The 20,639-nt window shown below is 39.7% G+C and overlaps 1 protein-coding gene across 1 annotated transcript in view; it reads right to left on the bottom strand.

Moving 5' to 3' along the window:
- CLASP1 (cytoplasmic linker associated protein 1) overlaps positions 1-20,639 on the bottom strand; it is a 188,866-nt gene that overhangs the window by 75,647 nt on the left and 92,580 nt on the right. The window contains exons 10-20 of the mRNA XM_075093052.1: positions 19,922-19,995; positions 19,010-19,102; positions 17,516-17,661; positions 16,624-16,759; positions 15,822-15,892; positions 15,208-15,267; positions 14,429-14,506; positions 12,440-12,607; positions 11,608-11,657; positions 10,247-10,417; positions 455-562 (exon numbers count right to left, since the gene is read on the bottom strand). Coding sequence (XP_074949153.1) covers positions 455-562; positions 10,247-10,417; positions 11,608-11,657; positions 12,440-12,607; positions 14,429-14,506; positions 15,208-15,267; positions 15,822-15,892; positions 16,624-16,759; positions 17,516-17,661; positions 19,010-19,102; positions 19,922-19,995 — 1,155 coding nt within the window. The remainder of the gene's footprint in view (positions 1-454; positions 563-10,246; positions 10,418-11,607; positions 11,658-12,439; positions 12,608-14,428; positions 14,507-15,207; positions 15,268-15,821; positions 15,893-16,623; positions 16,760-17,515; positions 17,662-19,009; positions 19,103-19,921; positions 19,996-20,639) is intronic.

The following is a 20,639-nucleotide window of genomic DNA, read 5'->3' as shown; positions in this document are numbered from 1 at the left end:
CAGAACCATCTCCCCCGTATCTACACAAAATAGGTAAAGCCCTATTTTAAATTGATGCCAAATCCCTTTAACTTTAGACAGCTCACATGTTACACATATAGAAATACAGTCACATAAGCAGGAGAAGCTTGGCAGGGCAAGAACCCAGGACAGCAGTCAGCTACAGACACAGAGGGTGTCTCAGTGGGACCCAGTGCAAGTTATTTAGTCGTAACACATCACAGCAACATGTAATTCTGCTGCATAACTGGTAAAAAAAGGCAGCAACTAAGCACTCAGATTTAGGGCCCTATTCGTCAGCAAGAATATACACTGGCAAGTGAGGATTTGTTTTGTTACATGTCTAAACATTATTAGCAGAAGTGAACCAATCCTCAGCTGATGCTACTACAATTCAAGAGAAACATATTAATAACTACTTATTCTGCACCCCCAGAAATAAAACACTTCTTACGCTGGGACTGGGAAACTACTTTAGCCCGGCTGCGGCCTCGGGTATCAGCAGGTGTTGAGGTGACGCTTGTGGCACTGCCAGAGCTCTGTCTCCGTGTACGAATCCGACCTGGAGGAATGCAAAGACAATCAGACTGTCAATAGGTTTCTTCCAAAGGCAGAAGCAGTGTCTACCATGCCGTTCTATGCTTGCAGGGTTGTTATACACCCAATTAACCAGGGTACAAAAGAAAAATTTTACAGGGAGAGGCAACATCTTTCATTAGACTGGCTGAGACACAGGGCAGGGAGTGGAAATAGTCATGGTCCCCAAGTCCAAACACTTCATTGTATTCTGTAATGCTATCAGCCGGTTTAATTAAAAAAATATTACCTCTCTATAGCCTTTGCTTCTGTTCTACAGTAGCTTCTTTACAAAGGATCAACAACAAAAATTTCAGTCTCCTAAATGCTGCTTCCTATATCAAATTATTACTTTCTGACAAGGTGATCACTCTTTTGGAGACAGGTGTGACAGATGCCCCCACAAATGCCATCACTGGGATTTCCAATTAGCAGTTTGGTGCTTTATATCCTGCTCGACACGCACAGGCTGGGCATGCACCCCTGCGAGAGTCTGTCGATGCAGCCTGACTACGCTTTTATTTCAGGCTCATTGAGTTTTCCATGCTGTTTACAGATCCCTCATATTTATCGCAAGATTAGTGTAACTTTACTTGTAATGGAGAGTCCCATTTAACACAATCAACATTGTGGAAAAATGATTCTATGTGTCTGCTCTTTATTTAAGCAGAGAATAGATATAAAGTCTCAAAGTGTTCTTGGTCCTTTTTCTGTCCTTTCCTCATGAAAAAGCCACAGAAATTTGAGCTAGAAAAGCTTACAGGGTCATCAGTTCATCCCCTTCCTGGGGCAGGGCTGTTTCCTACAGAATGTTCTTTCCTGTGTGCTAAGCTTCAATTATCTGTCTCTAGTTAATGGGAAAGAAATTATAATTAAGAGCAACACAAAGAAAGCCTCCTTCAGCACTTTTCAACAACTCAGTTCTCAGCCAAATCTGAAGCTGTTTCTCAGGACTAATGCCAGTGCTATCCTGCATTCAGAGGATGACTTCAAGTTTCAGGCACAATAATAAAAGGAAAAAACCACAACAGGTAAGAGAAGAGTCTAGACAACTGCACCCACCAGTTACAGATATTAATCTCCTGCCCTTTGTCTCCACCATAAGCATACAGAGAAATATGAACAGGGAGATATACACTTCCCACCAAACAAAAAACCACAACCAAACAAACACCCCACCACTTCACATAAGGTACACATGCAGGACAAGACAATGGCAAGCAGCCCAGGCTGAACGCATTGAGAGCTCTGTTCTTCTCTGAGCTCTCAAAACTATTCATAACATGATCTGCAAGTTTCTGATAGACAGAAAGTGACAAGGAGATGATTAATTTCAAGAAGAAAGCCTAGACTTGTTTGCAGAGGAAAAAGCCTAGAAGACAGCTGTACTGCAGACCTCTCCACCAGCATCTAGTTTTAAAATAGCTTGGTAGGCAAGATACAGAGATCTACAATCAAACAACCCACTGTGGACAAGACCTAGATTAAATCATTAGCATAAAACAGAAAATATAAAGAAATCACTTTTTAACCACTGGATTAACTAAACAAGCTCTGGGCACATCTATATGGGTCCAGCCATGAAACTGCTACGGTCTTCTTACCACCAGCAAGGCTGCAGACCTTCTCTTCTCTAGGACATTATCTCCCCCTTACAAATGGTCAGCCTGATACACAAACCAGAGACAGCTCTATAGCTCTTTGCTGGCCCATTCCCACCCCTTCCAAGTTTGGCACATGCACACCTACGCACAGGTGAGCAGAGCCACTGTGCAACTTTGCCACAGGGTGCGTACCCCAAACCCCACCACAGGTTTCAAAGCAGGCACACGTGGAAGCAGAAGAACCTCATGCTCTTGTCATAAGCCTCAAGGTTTCCTTTCATTTCTCACATCAGAAGGGCATCACTGGTGGCAGCAGGAGTACCAAAGAGTAAGACAAGAAGTTAAACCTGACCAGTCTTAGGAACCAGTAATGGAATTAACTTACATTCTTCCAAAACACCAACAGAAACCCTTGGCATTGCAGAAATTCCTGGGGCGGGGGAGGAGATATGATATAACTCAAACTGAAATTCAACATTGCACACAGTATCAGACAATATTAGAAAACGCATGTAGTGATGTGAGGGCATCACTTGGACCCATACACAAGCCAAGAATGAGTGAGAAGGGACAGATATCCTCTCCTCTTATGCACAGACCACTTTTTAAGATCCTCACAATTTTCTGGTCTTCCTGCATCTACAAAATCTTTTTTTTATTTTTTTTTCTTTAACAGCAAGTGACTAAGACAAGGAGAAAACTGGGACAATATGTAGTAAGCGACTCTCCCACCTTAGGAAATACAAAACCTAAAATAATATATAAAGAGAAACCAAGATGAACTTCTGACACAGATTTTGGGGGCTTTAAGAAAGAAAAAGGAGCCAAAGGGTCAAAGTTAACTAACGTGATTATCAGCAGGATTAGAATTAGGGAGCTCGGTCCTATTTTGAAACCCCTAAGAGTTGGTGGAAACACTCCTGCAAACTTCATCCGTTTCTGAATTCATGAATGCCCAGGAACAAAATTCTGCTTCCTTTTGAACTGGTAGATTTGCATACTGATTTTGGCCTACTGGGTGTCAGAGAGAACAATGTGGGATGAAGATTTGCTCTGGCACAAGATGAACAGTCCCAACACTGATACTGTTTTTTTCATGCTTCTAAAAAGGCTGACGACTGTTTGGACTAACACCGCACTGAACTTGCACTGTGCTGATGATAACAGGAATAGCAAAAACTAGACATTCATGAGGCAAAAATGATGTAATGGTACAAATACTGTGATAGCACAGTAACAGTCCACCCTAGGAGTACTTTATTTTTTTAAAGTCCATGGGAAAAAGTAACGTGAGGGGGAAAAAATGCCTCAGAAATTCAAGGCCAAATTCTTCACACAGTTACAAGGAAAAACTGCCATCTGATATCAGTTATATGTATTCCTTGAAGCATGAACTGTTAACGTACTTTCCAAAGCTTTTTATTTTCTGAACTTTAAAAACTATGTATTTATTTTTTTCACACATTAATCTTACTTGCAGTATACAAATGATTCAAAATAAGTAACTCAAAGCTACTCTTCAAGAAAAAAGTTAAGATTCAAAGTTCTTCCTATGCGAGTTTTTAGATGTACAACAAAAAATGACCAGTTGGAACTCAAAATTGCTTTCAACAATCTGTATGAGGTAGAAAACTGGCAGAGGGATCTGGGATGTTTCATATGTTAACTGATCTTCATACACATACGCAACTTTTAAACTCAAAGGCTATGATATGATGTCCAAAACCTATTGCCTTTATAGTAATGTAAGATGAACCAACATTTGTCTGGCTTCAAAATCTGAAGGTTTTTAATATATATTTTAATACCAAGTACAGAATGTATATATAGAAGTTCATCTATACTATACAAACATGTCTACTACATTCCCTTAAGGATTTCATCTGCAAACAAGTCTGCATTCTCATCTGAGAGTTATTTGCACATAGGAATATGTGTGGCTTTATCCCTATGATTCTACCCCAGACAGAAAAACTAATTTCATTATTCAGACTTTTTTTTGTTAAACTCAAGCAAACACCTCCCCTCCCAAAGCTTCTTTGCTTTCAAGTGGGTTTGTTTCCATATCTAACTCAAACTGCAGATGTAGCAATTTGTAATTCACAACCATTATTTTTAAGCTCCTCTTAAAAGAATTACTGCATCCTGACAACAGCAGCACAGCAAACGAACAGATAAAGACTGTCCCAACTAGTTTCCAAAAACCATAAACAGTATTTCCATACAAAAGCCCTTGATCTAAATTTGACATGTGACACACCGCTGTTGGTACAGAAAGTATTTTGAAAGACTTCATGTAAATGCTTTCTGTTAAGAAACCATTGGGGGGGGGGGGTTTAGGGGGTTTGGTTTTACTTTTTTCAAGTTACTGTCAGTTTTTACAACAATCAATGGATCAGAATCAACCTTGAAATGTCTAACATATGTCTAAACCCAGGAAAGTTGTTTTGTTTCGTTTTTAAAAAGGAACAAGAAAAAGAAGATTCTATGATAACATTTTTGCATTACAAGAGGCTTCATCCGGCAGCGCTGTTCTGAGCTCATGCAGAAGGATCCTGCAGCGTTTCCATCCCCAGTGCTCAGTACAGACACAGGGTTTGTGAGATCCAGCCTATGTATTACACTGAAGAAAATGGCTTTCAAATAGTCTAGAAATTGTCTATAACAGCTCCACAAGTGTAATCAGTTCCATGCTGTGAATAATCATACCTACAACCACACAAATTACATATGGAAGCACTGGGACAGTAACGGTCTCTCCATGGATCAGGTTAATGCATTTAGGTTACTCAGCACTGGGTTTTCCCCGCTTAGACAAAAACATTCCTGAAAGAGCCTCTAGGACCCCCCTAGCTGTGTCACTGCTAAATGACACATGGACATCTGAGAGACATGCACACATCAGTTAAAAACATGCTTTACATATAAATCTGTAAACAACTTTTTACAATGAGCATGGTATGGTTTCTGTGCGTCCAACATTATACTAGTGTAAGACCTCATTCTGCACCATAATTTCCCCCAAGAATCAACCCTTACTGGAAACCATCAGCATATGGTGCCTCTGGGTTTTGCACAAGAACTCCCTCCAAAGCAGAGGGCTGAAAGAACAATGGTGGCACCACTTTGCCTTACACCAACAAGCACAGGCAAAGCAAGTCAGCACTTGAAAAGGGATGGACCAAGAGAACAAAGAAGCCTACCGCCTGTGCATTTCCATTTAAGATACCATGTTCAGTCAAACTTTTGAATCATTACTTGCCCTTAAGGTCAAAGAAGAGCTTTAAGGCAGAGAAGAAAACAGCAATGGTGATTTCATAAACCCCGTGTTACTCCCAAAGCCTTTGGTAAGAATCAAGATGCCCAACTGAACTTAGGCTCAAAAAGCGTGGTCTGCTATCTGAAAACTATAATAAACCAGTGTTTATTTCCTTTCTGGTGAAGAATAAAAGCTATTAAAAATTGTGCCACTGACTCTGGAAACTGCTGATTTTGTTTTAAACTTGCCAGTTTTGGGACAGACCGGCATTTGTGCTTCCCCCTTTTGGGAAAGGTTTGTCTGAAGGGCTAGTCTTTTACACTCACTTTGAAAAAAGGCAGCCAGATAACAAAAATGCTCTGAACCACTATTCTATGCTAAAACTCAGCATATCCACCTTTTTTAAATACTTCTTGAAAAGCCATCTCATGATAAAACAAGCAGAAACTTTTTGAATGTCTCCTTTTAATCAGGTATAACAAACCTGGATTTAGGGCACACAACTCCTATTTGCATAGCACTAGCTGTATAGTCCAGATCAAGACTATAAAGGTTTAGATCTTACATGTGTTCTGCCTGCAAAGCTCTTAATGAAGTTCAGGAGATACCCATACATGAAGGGTCTGGGCAATCAAGACATGACTGTGCACTGCATGAAGACACAGCCTCACAGCACAGAGGCAGCAGAAGACCTGCACAGATTTAAGCGTTATACAGACTCACGCCACCTTTCCATAAGGAAGTACATTTCAACTGCACTTGTCAATTGGGATGATATTTAAAACCAAAGGACTGATACTTAGCTCATAACTTGTATTCTTGCCACTGGCATAAACCACTCTATCTTGCTCCTCTTTTGAGATGTCTGGCTCAAAAACAAAACACTGAGGAGAACTGAGGGCAGAGCAGATGGGAACTGCCAAGTTCACACAATGCTGGCTCCCAGCTGAGGGGAAGGTGCAGAACTTTCACACTGCACACTGTAGCTACAGAAAGCCATGATGGGAGCCAGACCAGATTTAACGTCAAGCTGAACCACACAAAAAAACCCCACAGGGATTTGTTCTTAAGTTACTTACTGGTGACCTGAAAAAAAAAAAAAAAAAAAAAAAAGAGAAAACCAAAAATCCCCCCACAAACCAGGGGCACAGGTGTGGGTGGAATTTCTGCTTTATGTTCAAAGAGTGTCTCTTGCACACACAGGTATTTCAAGAGCATGGGGATGTTTTTCTCTTCCCCCACCCCCTTAATTTTCACATTTATGTCAAGAATATGAAGTTTTGCCTTCCATGTTGTTCCTGGCAAACTCTGCAAGATCAGAGAGTTGGCAGAAGACCTTTCTCAGCCCTCATCCATAGGATACACCAAATCCTGAACAAAGGCTGGTTTTCCCTTAGCTGTCTCAACAAAGGAAAATAAAGATGAAGAGTTTCAAACAGTGATTAAACTCATCCTTCAAGTGCTCTGGCTGTAGTGTGCCATGTTGTTATAATCCTCCCCGATCCTCACTCCCCCCAGAAGAGAGACTCTTAGAGCAAAAGGGAGAGTCGGGATCTGGTATTTAACACGAGGGGGATGGCAAACTCCATTTCTGAAAGTTCATCTTTCCCCTCTAAGCGACTTGCTGGATTCTGTTACAGGTTTTTACCAAATCCAATCTGCTTCCAATGTAACTGAATTGAAAAGAAGAAAAAAATAATAATCAAACAAAAACCCCACCCTTTTGTATGATGACAATAAAACATTTAATAAACTAAAAATAAAGGTATTCCAGAGGGAAGCTGCTGGAACAGGCCTCCACAAACATTACTACAGCCTAGGAGAGGATTGGGACCTGCTTAGGATATTTCATAAATTAACATTAAACTTCCAACATTTCATAGTTAGGCTCAAAATATTAAAAGTTTGAGAAGTGGGGGAAGAGGAGAAAAAGAAGGGTCAATGAATAAAAAAAAAAAGCTCAGAATTACAACAATCTGGAACTTCCATCTAATCTGCCGTTAATTTAATAATACAGGTGTTTAGGCCAACTTCATATTCCTTATCACTGACAGATCAAAGCACAAAAACTTGCCCATGATGCAGAGCCCGTTTATGTCTCAACACTAACGCTAAATACCAGTTCCAAAAACAGTAGAGACCTTTCCCTCTAAGTAATAAATCAATGCATCAATAATAGTAAGGAAAACACCACACATGTCACAACGACATAGTGGCACTTCTGAGAACACCACATCCAAATACAAGCAGCCACCAAGGATACGAGCACAGTCCCACAAGACAGTAATAGATCCCTTGAAAAGAGACTTCTATCAGGAAAAAATGGGTTTGTTGGGGAGTGCGGTGACTTCATTTTGTGTAGAAGGCATTCTTGTTTTCAACTCCTGTCTACCTCAGAAACACAGATTTCCCAGTGATCTTTTTTTCTTGAAAGGAATAAAGAACAAGCTTTGACAATGAGCCAGAGAACCAGACTGGGAGCCCTCCCAAACTAGCAGGCTCAGTGTTCTTGAAAAAAGCCTTTCCTCCAACTATCTTAGATGTAAGCCATCTCGCTTAGAAAAGAGAGCGCTCAGGTTTAAAGAGGTTGACTAAATATTCCTTCCCTAGAGATCATTGTTTACTGTCCTCATTTTTCTGCCATGTGATCATCTCATTCAATTCTCTCACTGCCCAGCCTCTTCCCAAAAGCATTTGGCAGTTGTGACCTGAGCTTTGGATGGAAAAACAGCAAAACTTTACACATCATGGAGCAAGAAAACACAAGCCCTGTGTTGGCTTTTAGAGGTTTTTTTGTTTTGTTTTGCTTTTTTATCTGTGCACATGTCACCTTCAACCAAATGCAGTGCTTTAAATACAGAGACCCACAATAGAGCTTTGTGATCAGAAGTCAAGTCATAAAAACAGACTAGTACCTACTAGTGGGGAAGAGCTTGAGGAGAAAGTGAAGAATACCCCATGGCATCAAAATGAGCAGGACAACCATGCAACACTTCATGCAGGTCACCAGTGAACATGGATGAGAACCAGATAACACTTTGAGAACAGAGACCAGGTAGGGTGGTACAACTGTGGACACACCTCAGTTACACAGAGAGACTGCTTACCCTCAGTTTTACTGGTAGTACCATCTTTAGGCAAATTAAAAAAAATAAGGAAAGGGTTAATAGGGAAAATTAGTAACATCAACAGAAGCGGGCACTACATATTTGCTACAGAAATATGCAAAAAAATTAACACAATTAAAGAAATTTAAAAGGTTTGACTGAGCAGCAAATCAAAGCTTGATATATCTCAAGGACATGCTTGCAGGTTTTCCCCTCCTGCAACCACCAACCTTTGCCAAACGCCATTTTCTTTGTCTGCCTCACCATTTCTCTCATAGGAATGTGCAGGTGGCAAATGTCCCTACTACTCGAAGCAGGCTCCTTTAGGAGCAGCCATGTTTGCATCACTTAAAGTGCATTTGCTGCTTTTCTCCTACAGTCTGTTTTAAAAGCAAGACTAACATTGCATTCAGTCTCTCAGCTTCAAGGACAAAGCCAACTTTAGCAGATACTTCCCCCCTCTTCTGTTCTTCCTCCTGACATAGGATTATTTGAAAGCAGTTTTGCCACTGAAGCCCATATGCAGCATGACTGAAAAATGGTTGCATATGTAAGCTTGAAAGCATGCTATTACACAATCAGCTTCATATTCTGTGTTAAGTTTTCTCTGCAATGTTTCTAAATCTTGAGCCAAGTATGAACAATTTAAATCAGAATAAGAATTCAAGTCCTCAGTCAAATACAACCAACACTTCTAAGCCAAGGTAAAATATTTCAGATACAAAAGAAACCTGTCTACAAAAAGAATCCGTAGAAACCATCCCTATACAATTCACCAAGCCTATTTTATCAGACTAAAGACCAATTCCCTTATAGTAAGGGGAAGCACCTTTTCAACTGATTCAGTGAAGACAATCTGCACAGCTTAAGTCAAGAGCACCAATTTCTGATTTTTCCTCCTATTGTAAAGGTAAATTGATGAAAAGTCTGGAATTAGATTAGCATGAAATGAGCAGAATGAAAACTATCTCAGATGAACAGCTCTGGTCATAACTGAGTTGAAGCTCTGCAAATATGGTGTCAATCACCACCTTGTATTTCCTCCTCCACGCTTCCTTCAACAGAATCTCCAGGAAAGAAAGATCAAATGCAAATTTTGTTGTAAGAAACCCTGGGGCACCTGAAAGGGCTATACGATGCTTTGAGAGAAAAACGTGACATGTGGCTATAATCCGAAAAGAGTCAGCATAAGGAACAGACACTTGTATCCTGTGTGGCAAAATGCAAAGGCCAACTTCTCCTCTTTGCTTCTACATCTCTCTCTTTCATAAAACAGAAAGCGATCAAACTCAACTACAGTATATTATTCAAAGCATAAACCATTAATGGCAAACCAGTTTCAGGAAAGGAGGGAAAGAAGAGAAGGGAAAGAGATAGGGGAAATGTCAAAAGGAATTGAGCATTAAGTATTTTCCTCAGCAACGTCCCAGAATTGGAATAAGATCGCTTTTCCCCAGAAAGAAGAGTGAGACGCAGACTATTAAACAATTCAAAACCTAAGAAGTTGCTTCAAGTCAGTTCTGTCGCAAAATTTTTTCCTTAATCCCAAAGGGCAAGAGATTGCACACTGATCCTGGAGAGTTGGTAACTACCTCAGAGATATGTTCTTCTACTTAGAGTTTAATATCAAAATAAAACTATGAGGCACTTTCTGATAGTAAGAAAGCTAACTGCAAGAGTAGAAGAACATGTAGATTTACCTAGTGATGCGTATGAGCCTGGGGGCAAGGCTGCAGCAGAACTGAAGGGGGTGGATGCTCCAGAAGACGTCACTTTTGACTTGGCACTAGCTGCTGCATTCACATCGACGTCACTGCGGGATCGCTGCAGAGATCCTGGTGTTGACACAGATTTTGTACTTACTGTAGATGCTGCAGATGGGAGTGGGAGATCCAGAAGAAAGAAGATTAATTTTTTGAGCTGTGTGCTTCAAAGAGCCTGACAAGCAGTTTAATGTACTGTTTTTAAAGCTCCCTACTGGCACTGAAATACCTCAACTAAGAATGCTTTATCAGGGCAATGTGGGCTTCCCCACACTGCCTGCAAAGATATGTCAATGCAGACCTGATGCTACCTCTAAGAACTCTATCAGCCACTTAACTAAATGCGGAGATCAAAAAGGCTGCCAGGCCAGTAATAAAGACATTTCGAACAGAACCTAGATGGGAAATTGCAAGCACAGTACCCATCACCAGCCTGTGAATTGCTGGCCAAAACAGACCTGCAGGTCCTTCAGTCCAGGTTCTACTAACTTCCTTCCCAACACCTCATCTTCTCATGAGGACTGCTGCTCCCATCACCTGTTGATGCTTACCCTCTTAAGCATGAAGCTTGTCTATTCAGCTGCAAGCAAACATGCATTTGTGTGCACAATCAAGTAGGTTCCGCACCAATATCTCCTTGAATCAAAGGTCTCAGTAGGGTGAAGTTATACACAAACCAGCCAGAACCCAATCTTGGTCAGGTGTAGAAGGCAGTTTATCTTCTACCAACAAAGTTTTGTCTGTTGTATTCTGTATTAAAATTTACTATTTAGATTATTCTATGTATTTACTTAGGACAGGAAAGCTGCACCTAAAAATTCCATCTAACAGTAAAAACAGATTAGCAACAAGATGGAATTTAACACTGTAGGACTTGTGTGCAGACGATGCCTCCAGTAAGTGCTGAAACCACAGAAAATAAAAGACAGAAAATTGTAAAGCTGAATGCACCATTAGACTATGTAGCTGTATGTCTTAACATCAGTAGTAGTTTATTCTAGCTATTGAACAGCTAAACATACCTGGGCTACAATTTTCAAGGCTTTTTAGCCTTCCCTTCAGGTGCAAGCAATGACAGCTTTACTAACTTTGAAATGCATCATTATATCAGCATTTAACGGACAAAATGTGGTGTACAACCCAAAACTAATTAAAAGTTTTACATAAGCTGCCATTTTAAGGAGCAGTAAACAGTGATCAGAGTTGTTCTTTGCATATTATAGTGCCTGAAATTCTCATTCGGATTTATCACACTTCCTTAGCAACACTTGCGTGCATTTTTCAGCTCCTGTTCTCACCTCGAGATGTAGTACTTCCAGTTGGACTTCTTTTAGCAGACAATGGACGGCTACAAGTTAATATAAATACTTATTAAAACAAAACTGGTATTTCATAGTCATCAGTAACAGTGCTGCTCTGTTTCCTCAGTACACAAGTGAGCTAATAGGAAGTTATTTATATACAGGAATAGACTAAACAAAGCATATTGTTTAAGACTAAATACAGCACCACCATGAAATTCTTTACAAAAGCACTAAAAAAATTACTATCCATATTATTTGTGCTAGAACAGATGTTTAAGAACACTTTTTGTAGATTTAAAAATTTACACCAATAACTTATGGCTAGTTTTCATAGGTCTAACACTTAAATTGCAGACTTAAATTGGAGCTTAAGTTGACTCACTAAGAGAAGCTAAAATACACACATTCAACAGAAGAGTTACATATTGATTTTGCAGTTACAACTCAAATTTAGATTAATCAATTTTTATCTCTTATATGGAAAGAGGCAGACTTACATCTCTAGGATTAATGCTAAACCTAGAATTTCAATTCAAGCATTGTTTCAAGCACACCTGGAAGGAATGACTAACAGTATCTGATGAGCACAAAAAGCTTCCTTGAGGATTATTTATGGAGCCAAGATAATTTTTTTTAAAGCCAGTAATAGTTTTTTTGCTGGCTTTTTGTTTTAATAAAATGTTAGCTAAAAAGAAAATTTTGGAGTAACTAAGCATTGAGGCCAAACGATGACCGCATGAGACAAAGCAATGTGATGGCTCCCTCCAATTCAATGGAGCTATCTGCAGTTGTTTAAACTGAGAGGCAGTGACATCAAAGCACTTACTTGAGACTCTCCTGGGAGCTGGAGGAGGAGCGATCTGACTGTGGCAAGGACACAATGCTGTCAGAGTTCTTCAAATGTGACTGCAGCGCCTTCTGGTAGGAAGACTCCAAGGTGTGGTACAAATGCTCTGCCTCTCTGCTGAAGTGACTGTGGAAACCCCAGTAACACCTGGAAGCAAGGCAGAATACTGTGAACATTTTCTTTTTGTGTTTTAGGGGGGAGTGGAGCACAGGTACAGTCAGAGCCTTTTTCACTACCAGCATTAGTAGGCTCATTAGCCCCGTCATTTCAGCCATCTACTGCCCCATGATATATTTAAGACCTATCACTTCCTTCAACCCATTCTGTTGCTCAAACAGCCACACAGAAGACAAACCAAATGAAAATAAGAAGAGGAATGCATCATTTGGTGCACTGTAAAAACACAAGTAGTCAAAAAAGCTTTATTTCACAAGAAACCCTCATCTCTCCAGCCATTTACCATACACAGGATACTGTAGACCCACTAGACTAATACTAGTTTGGAACTGGGTGCTCAATAGCTACTTCAAAAACATGCTAAAAGCAGAACACATATGCATGGGCCTGATTCAGGAAAGCACCAGCTGGTTTTGGTTTCTTCCTTAAGTTTAACAAACAGCTCTTCTACAATGCTGCAGAGACAAATATTCTGTACTGAGTTGAGGCTGTTGACTGTCTTTTGGGGAAGAAATAACAAGGAAAAGGAAAGAGATGCTCCTATAGCCTTCCAATCAGTGCCATGCTGAAAATAAAAGAGCATTTTAAGGGAAGAACTGCTCTCTGGTCCAGCTCTCCTGGCTGATGGCTAAACACCATTTACTCTCATCACAAAGGAGATGAAGACTCTAAGCACTTTTCAGGGGGAACTAAGGGGCAGTTTAAGAGTAAGATTGTCAGCTCAAATGAATCAAGGATTGTTTGTGTGTGTGACAGCCAGTCCTCAGAGAAGCCACATGCATTCTCACATCACTACAAGGAAACAAATTTCTGCCTTCCAATCAGCCCCGCTGTTAACTAAGAAACACGTGAAGAGAGAATTAACCATGCTCTCTGAAGTCTCAGCCATTCTCCTTGCTCTCTATTCAGCTTAACTAGTCACCTGCTGTGAAGTCTCAGTGCCTACTGTATTTTTCAGTGATGGACACGTTGCCTTTCAAAAGGATTTAAACAGTCCTACTGTGAAACACCTCTGCTTATAACACAGCATTTAGATTAATAAAATTTATTGTTCATTGATTTCATATTTTACATCATCCTCTTTCTGAAGAAAAATGTTCCTGTAGTGTTCTGTTCAGAAGAGCACGATCCTAGAATATCGGCACACTACCGGAAGTACATATATATTAATGGAAATGCAAAAGATCTTCAACAGAAGAAAATTAATTGCAAATATTGAAGCTTCCTATAGATACACACTAAGATGGTATCCTGAATTAAGGAAATATTTTATGACACTGAAATACTGTTTAGCAGTGTACTAGCACAAGGACTTTTCTTTTGAGAGTATGAAATAACCCCGTCTCGCATACAGGCCAAAAAGAAAAGAAAAGAAAAAAATATATTTAGAGATAACAGTATTTTTGTACTAAACAGAAGAAATCTCAGCTAACTTCAAGCAACTTAAACATCAAAAAGACAGACAAGGTTACTATTCTCGACTCTAGACTCTTGAACAACTCAGGTAAGCATTTTACTTGCTCAGACAGATAAAATATTACAAGAACAAAGTGAAACAAGCACCATTAGAAGATGCGATACATATATAACTCAGCCCTATGTCATCATCTTGTATGACCTCTCCTGCTGAAGTACACACTCTCATTGAAGCCAAGGGAAAGCTGGCATCACCTGCCAGGAGAACATAACTTGTCTGGGCTTCAGTCTCCATCATGCAACACCATTGACTCACAGCACAATAGGGGGAAAGAAGGGGAGGAAGAAAAGACATCCACAACAGCTTTCACTTACTTTCTTGCCTCTATCCTGGCTTCAGAGTCTGCATCATGAATTCCCTTCTTTATCGTTTCAGCTAACACTGATATGTGTCTGAAATAAGAAGGAAAACATCATCCAGCAGTCCAGAAAGATGTGCCACACTTCTAAACAAATGACTAATTTCATTCTGCCTTGGTCTCTAAGAACAAAAAGAGTTCATCCCATCCTCCTTTTTCCATGTAAGATCCTTTGGAGCCTTTATTTATTTACTCTTGCAAGTCAGTTTTATTTCACCCACATTGGTGACTAGGAAAATGCAAGCAGCATTCTTCACAGGTCAGCTTCTTCCGTCATCTATTGAAACTGCCTGGGTAGTCTAGGGCAAAGGAAATTGCATCCCAGTCTCTTTTCCCACAATTACTTTCACTGCTTGTTAGTGTGAAGTACTGCAGAAGCCTCAGAAGCTCCTGATAGATGTCTAGTAGCCTTCCCCTCAGCATGTCACTTCAGGGTGCAAAGTACAAAATTTTTTTTAAAACCAACCAAACAAAAAAGCACCCTATCAAGTTCAGGGATTCACTCAGCCAGGTTTTCCAGGGTTGGCATAGGAGACAGACTTATCAAATTCTGACTGCCAGAACTACTACAGGGATGAACGGTGTGTGTGCACATACGTATGTGCTTTTTCTGTGGCAAAAATATCTCTATTAGAGCTACCTGATATAATCTCACCTCTTAGATCATCCTTTCTCCAGAATTAACCTCCCCAGACAAGTAGGAGAGAATTAACCCACCTTTTTTTCAGAGCTTACCTTTCTAGGGAGTGTGTTTGCCATTCCTGTAACAGCAAGTCTAAAAATTCAAAGCAGCGCCTGAGAGAAGAAAGAAGAAATGCTGAGTTCTCTGAGTTAACAGAGGCACGTTGACTTTGCCATACCTGCCTCTGAACAACAGCCACCCTTTGTTATGAAGCACTCTGGGAATTCATTAACCACCCTGATTTTAAGCGCACAGAGGACCATCAGCACATCCAGTCCAACTTCCAGGTGACATCACAGAACGCTATTTCTGCTGAGTGGCTCAAAGAAAATATGTCACTGTAATGGCTAGTAGTGGGGAACAGGAATACGTCCATAAAGAAGCCAAAATAATATGGCGTTATTATAATGACACATAAGCACAAAGATTAGTTTAAACAACATTCTTCTTTGAGGAAAAGTGCCTTTTCTTCTCTGCAGTGTGGCTTACACAGGATAGTGGACTTTGAAATTGATCCCAATTCATGGGGGAGAATGAGTTGCATAATTTGGTAAGCATGTATCTCAACGCTTTTCACCAATAAAAACAAATACATGAATGTTATCACAAAGCACATGGGAACCTATTTACTGGTAAAAAAGAGAATAAATTCAAACTAAATGCTCACCTTCTCACTGCAACAGACTTGGAGGTACAATTACTGGTTATGATGGGTATTAATCGAGGGATGTGCGTATGCTAGAAGAAAACAAACAACAAAACCGGGAAGAAATCTTTATATCACAGTTCCATGGAATGAAAGGCCATCTCCTTCAGCCACCTGAGCCCAGTTTGTAGATATTTATTTTAATTCAATTATTTAAAATAGAATTGCTAAATAAAGGAACACTAACAGATATGGACAGGTATTTTTATTATTAAAATATTTCATATTTTATCTGTTACAATATCCTTAACAGGTATTTTATTTTCTTCTATAGAGTCAGGCTCCATGAGTCAAAGAGCTGAATTCACTACAGGAGGATCTAAAACCATCAGTGGCGACAACCTGAGAGATATCAGGCTATCTACAGCTTCCCCACTGAATCACTAGGCAGAAGTCACCTCTGTGACCCAATGGTTTTAGGAAATATGCACTGGCTGTGAGGAGTTTCAGAGCATAATTAAGAGAAGGAGTCTATCCTGCAAGGCAGGTTTAACACCCATTCAAAGAAAAAAGTTTGCTCAGCTCTTAGACGGATGGAAATCTATTACTCTGCAAAGAAACATTTTTCCTACTGTTTTGGCAGGGCTTAACTATCATCATTTAGACAAGGCTGCATGACATCTGATGCAGCCAAGCCCAGCACAATCAGAAAACTAGATTAGGCACTTAATCTAATTTTCATTGCAGTAACAGCCATATTTTTTCAGAAACACCACTGTATTTGGAAGTGATAACATTTTGTTCTCTTTTGATCTTTACTTACTCGAATGATTAATCTAACTGCTACGACACCAGAAGTGGCCATGACTTTGGCACTATTCGGAATTAGATTAAAAATAGTTGGCATGATGGCTTCTGCCCCGTGGTCAAACTTGTTTCCCAGAACCGATGACAAATGTCTGAAAAACAGAACGAAGTCATGATAGCAATTGTGCTGAGGTTTAAGCCATTCAGACTCCTACAGAACATATGACGTAAGCATGTCTGACATCTCACTCTTCCCAACTGTCACCTCCTCTCCGACTCCAAAGGAGAGAGAGAACACCACGTTTCAACAAAAAAAATTTGTTTACTTTTATTTCAGGACTTGTATTCTGTATTCATCTGAACTCTGAGAAACAGTAAGGTCAGCATAAAGTAACTAGCACAGCTGAAAATTTACTATCAGATGGGATCCTGCTGAAAGAATGTATTTTTCTGAAGTTGTTTGTATTAGTTTCTCTGAAACTGCCTATTTTGCCTAATATGCACAAATTTTTAAAAAAAGCTGCTAGAAACACTTCAGCACCCTTTTTCTTGAAACATCTCACAAAGAATAAACCATAAAAATGAAAACTAATTCATTCTGAACCAGAACAAAGCATACACATCTTCAGCATTATTGTTCAATCCTTCCCCTCTTGGTGCATGGAAGCACAGCTTGCTCATTCATTCAGCATATCTCAAATTAGCATCGTTTAAAACACAAGAACAGTTTGGCCCAACTACAGTTAGTGGCCTACATAGACGTGGTTTTAAACAGCTGTAGCAAAATCATGTTCTACCTACACTACGTAGTATTAGCAGCATGAGTTACATTCTAGATATGTTTTAACTAACGTCTCTGTTCCCTTTTTCTACACCACATTTTAAGCACGTTTAGAAACTAAACTTACCCCAACGTGATACAAGCCTCTCGTACTACTTGAGACCGCAGGTCTTTAGCAGATAATTTAAATGCTCCATCCAAAAGTCTTAAGTGTTGGAAGAAGTTATCATATTCTGCAGCTCCAGCCAAAAGCAAGGAGCGGATCTTTTTCAACTGTTAGCACCATAAAAGAAAGCAGTGACTGTTAATGAGCTATAAACACAAGGACAGTTATGTTCAGGGCTGGTACTAGGTTTCCAGGGTTTTTGTACAACTGTGCCCCAGCATGCATTGAGGAACTCCATTCTTAAAGTCCAAGCAATTTTATTATTTCAGACCTTATATTCAACTCATAAGTTGACATATTAAGTACGATAATACAAACCCACTAGCTAACTGTTATAGGAGTCCAAAAGTATTGCATACAGCTACTCAAACTGCATTGTTAATAACCCAAACGTTATTTTATATCCAAAAGATATCTTGAAGGTTCTCCTCTATTCCCCTTCAAAATCACCTATTTACAACAGCTTCTAAAACTTAGGTCCTCTCGCAGCTAACTATTGTATTAAAAAGATTTGTAGACTTGAAGGCCATGGCTCATACTCAGATCTGAGTAATACTAATGTATATCTAGAATATGTCGACTGACTTCATTAAAATAATTATATGGCTCTACTAGAAGTGGAATTCTGACCCCATCAAATTGAGAAGTTTTCTATTAATATTACAGGGACCACCGTTTCATCCTATAGACATTCTTTTGGACACTTTCACAGGCCCTCATGTATACTGAGGCGTCTGTACAGTGCTTCAATTTGGGGTCACTGTTACTCAGTACAGCAAACAAATAAAAAAGGTAAAGTAAGCTGAATCAGCACAGTCTGACACTCAGATCTGTAACACAGGATTTGACAGACATGTCAAAGTTGCTACACCAGTGATGAAAGGCTACAGTGTAGACAAGATCATGCATCTATTTATATCATGAAAACACAGCTCACCTCAGCAAATAAAACTTGATCTTGGCATGCATATAACATCTGATTTTCCACTTGCACACTTCCCATAGTCGTATTTATTTATTCAAAGCCTAAGCGCGTAAATTCTTTCTGAATTGTTTTACACCTCCTTTTGCAAAAGCATAAATATATAAGCAAAGTGACTTTCTGCCTCGTCAGGAAGTTCTAAGGTATTCTGAATACCACTTTTGACATTTTGATTTCAGCATCTGCTAGCAAATTTCTAGCTTTACACCTGGATTTGCTGCATGAGATCCAGTTCAACTTGAAGCTGTCTCAATAGATTCTTGTATATCAAATAGCATTTTCCTTCACAGATGTGGTTTAAATTTAGTCTCATTAGGAAACGTTTCCCCCAAGCCTAGGGGAACATAACAGATGTTCACCATTTAAACTACATTCTAGCCTTACTCTGAGGTTCTCCTAGTACCCTCTTCATGGCATAAAGCTCAGTGCAGGAAAAGCCTATATGAGAGTTCACATCCAGGTTCACTACTTACCGCGGAAACTCTCTGTTCCCAGTCATGCTTATCGTCTGACAGTATCTCTCTTATTTTGTTTATTGATTCCTCAAGATCCCGGCTAGAATAAATCTGTAAATTTAAATACAGAGTAGCACCATAAGGCAAGATTCACTCCAAAATAATCAGATCACTTTCTAGCTACACCTTTACATACTTTGCTCCCCAATACTTACCTATATGTCACATGCTAGCCTTGGACACAGCTGGCTTTGCATAATGCAAAGAATTTACAACCATTTCCTGCAATCCAAAATTACTAAATGGCCACAAGATGAGTAAAGGATCATTTTCTATTATTTTATTATATTTTCAAAATTTTAAGCAGCATTCCTGCAGCTGCTAGTGGCTATGTTAGTGAAGGCCTACAGAATATCATTAATAGATATATGTGCTGTTCAGCTGTCACAGAAATAAAGCTCTAGTGAAGGAGAGGGGATATGTGACACATCTCAGCTATCCAGCTAAATTTATCAGAAGACGTGCACTGTCCAGTTGTAGCACTCACACCAGCGGCAATCTTGGAGACGCAAATCACCATTACTGTTTCAGTTCCCAGATGGTGCAGATGAAATGTAGAGAGCTGCCTTAAATTTTTGTTTGACCAGACTGCACTGTGCAGCACACATGTCCAGCTCCAGTTCCATGTCCACTCCTGTGATACCTCTATCACAACCCTCCTACCCCCATTCCCTCCGCTTCTGAGGGCTTCACACAAACTACTGGCAGATATCACCGTATAAAACCTGCCTCACTCCAACTTCCAACTTGCCTTCCCCTTAAAAACGATTTGCCAACATCACAACGAAGCACAATTTGCCAGTGGTTAGGACTAGATCCTATATCCATGTTCTGCTTTTTAGCACTGTTTTAACATGTAATTCTACTTACCTGAACCGTTGGGACATCCTCAAATGCCTTAATGAAGTCTTCTTCATCTACAGCACCTGCTCCCTCTTTGGCTGCTGACACACAAATGAAAAAGCCTTTTCAATCTTCTTATCAACAAGAGAATCAATTAAGAAACCACCAGCTATCAAGGCACCTAATCAGGAGAAAGTTCACTACCAATGCAGCCTCAAAGTGCTGCAGATGTAATGAAATCAGAGACAGGGAAATTCAGTGCCAGGCACAGACTAGACATTCACAGCATCCTTCAACTCCTAGGCACAGAGGACACATTAGGGAAGTCATTATGGTAGTCAATCAACAGTTAGGGGACACAGTCTGAAAGATGAAAGGGAATATTTACTTTAATTATATAGGAGATTTTATTTTAAAGGATTTAATCCTATCTATAATAGATGAAGGTGCAGATCTGACAGGTGTACAAACAGACAAATGATAAGTAAGATAAATAGTCTCTGGAATACTAATCAGATTAGAGACTGTCTAATATAGGGAACTTTCTCCATTTTTCTAGGTTACATAGAGAATTATAATCACATGCAGAATTATTGCTCACATTCATAATTACTGCTCAGTTTTCTTTCTGTACCTTCATTACCAGCAATGCCCAAAGGTCTTAGAAGAAAGCCAACATGTCAGTTTTAGATTGCATGGGCCAAAGCTTAGCAGGTAGCTGTAAGCAGCCTGCCTCGGTTCAGCT

Source organism: Phalacrocorax aristotelis, chromosome 5, assembly GCF_949628215.1.
Source record: "Phalacrocorax aristotelis chromosome 5, bGulAri2.1, whole genome shotgun sequence".
In the NCBI taxonomy this organism is placed as follows: Eukaryota; Metazoa; Chordata; class Aves; order Suliformes; family Phalacrocoracidae; genus Phalacrocorax; species Phalacrocorax aristotelis.
This window is presented reverse-complemented; position numbering and strand designations above follow the sequence as displayed.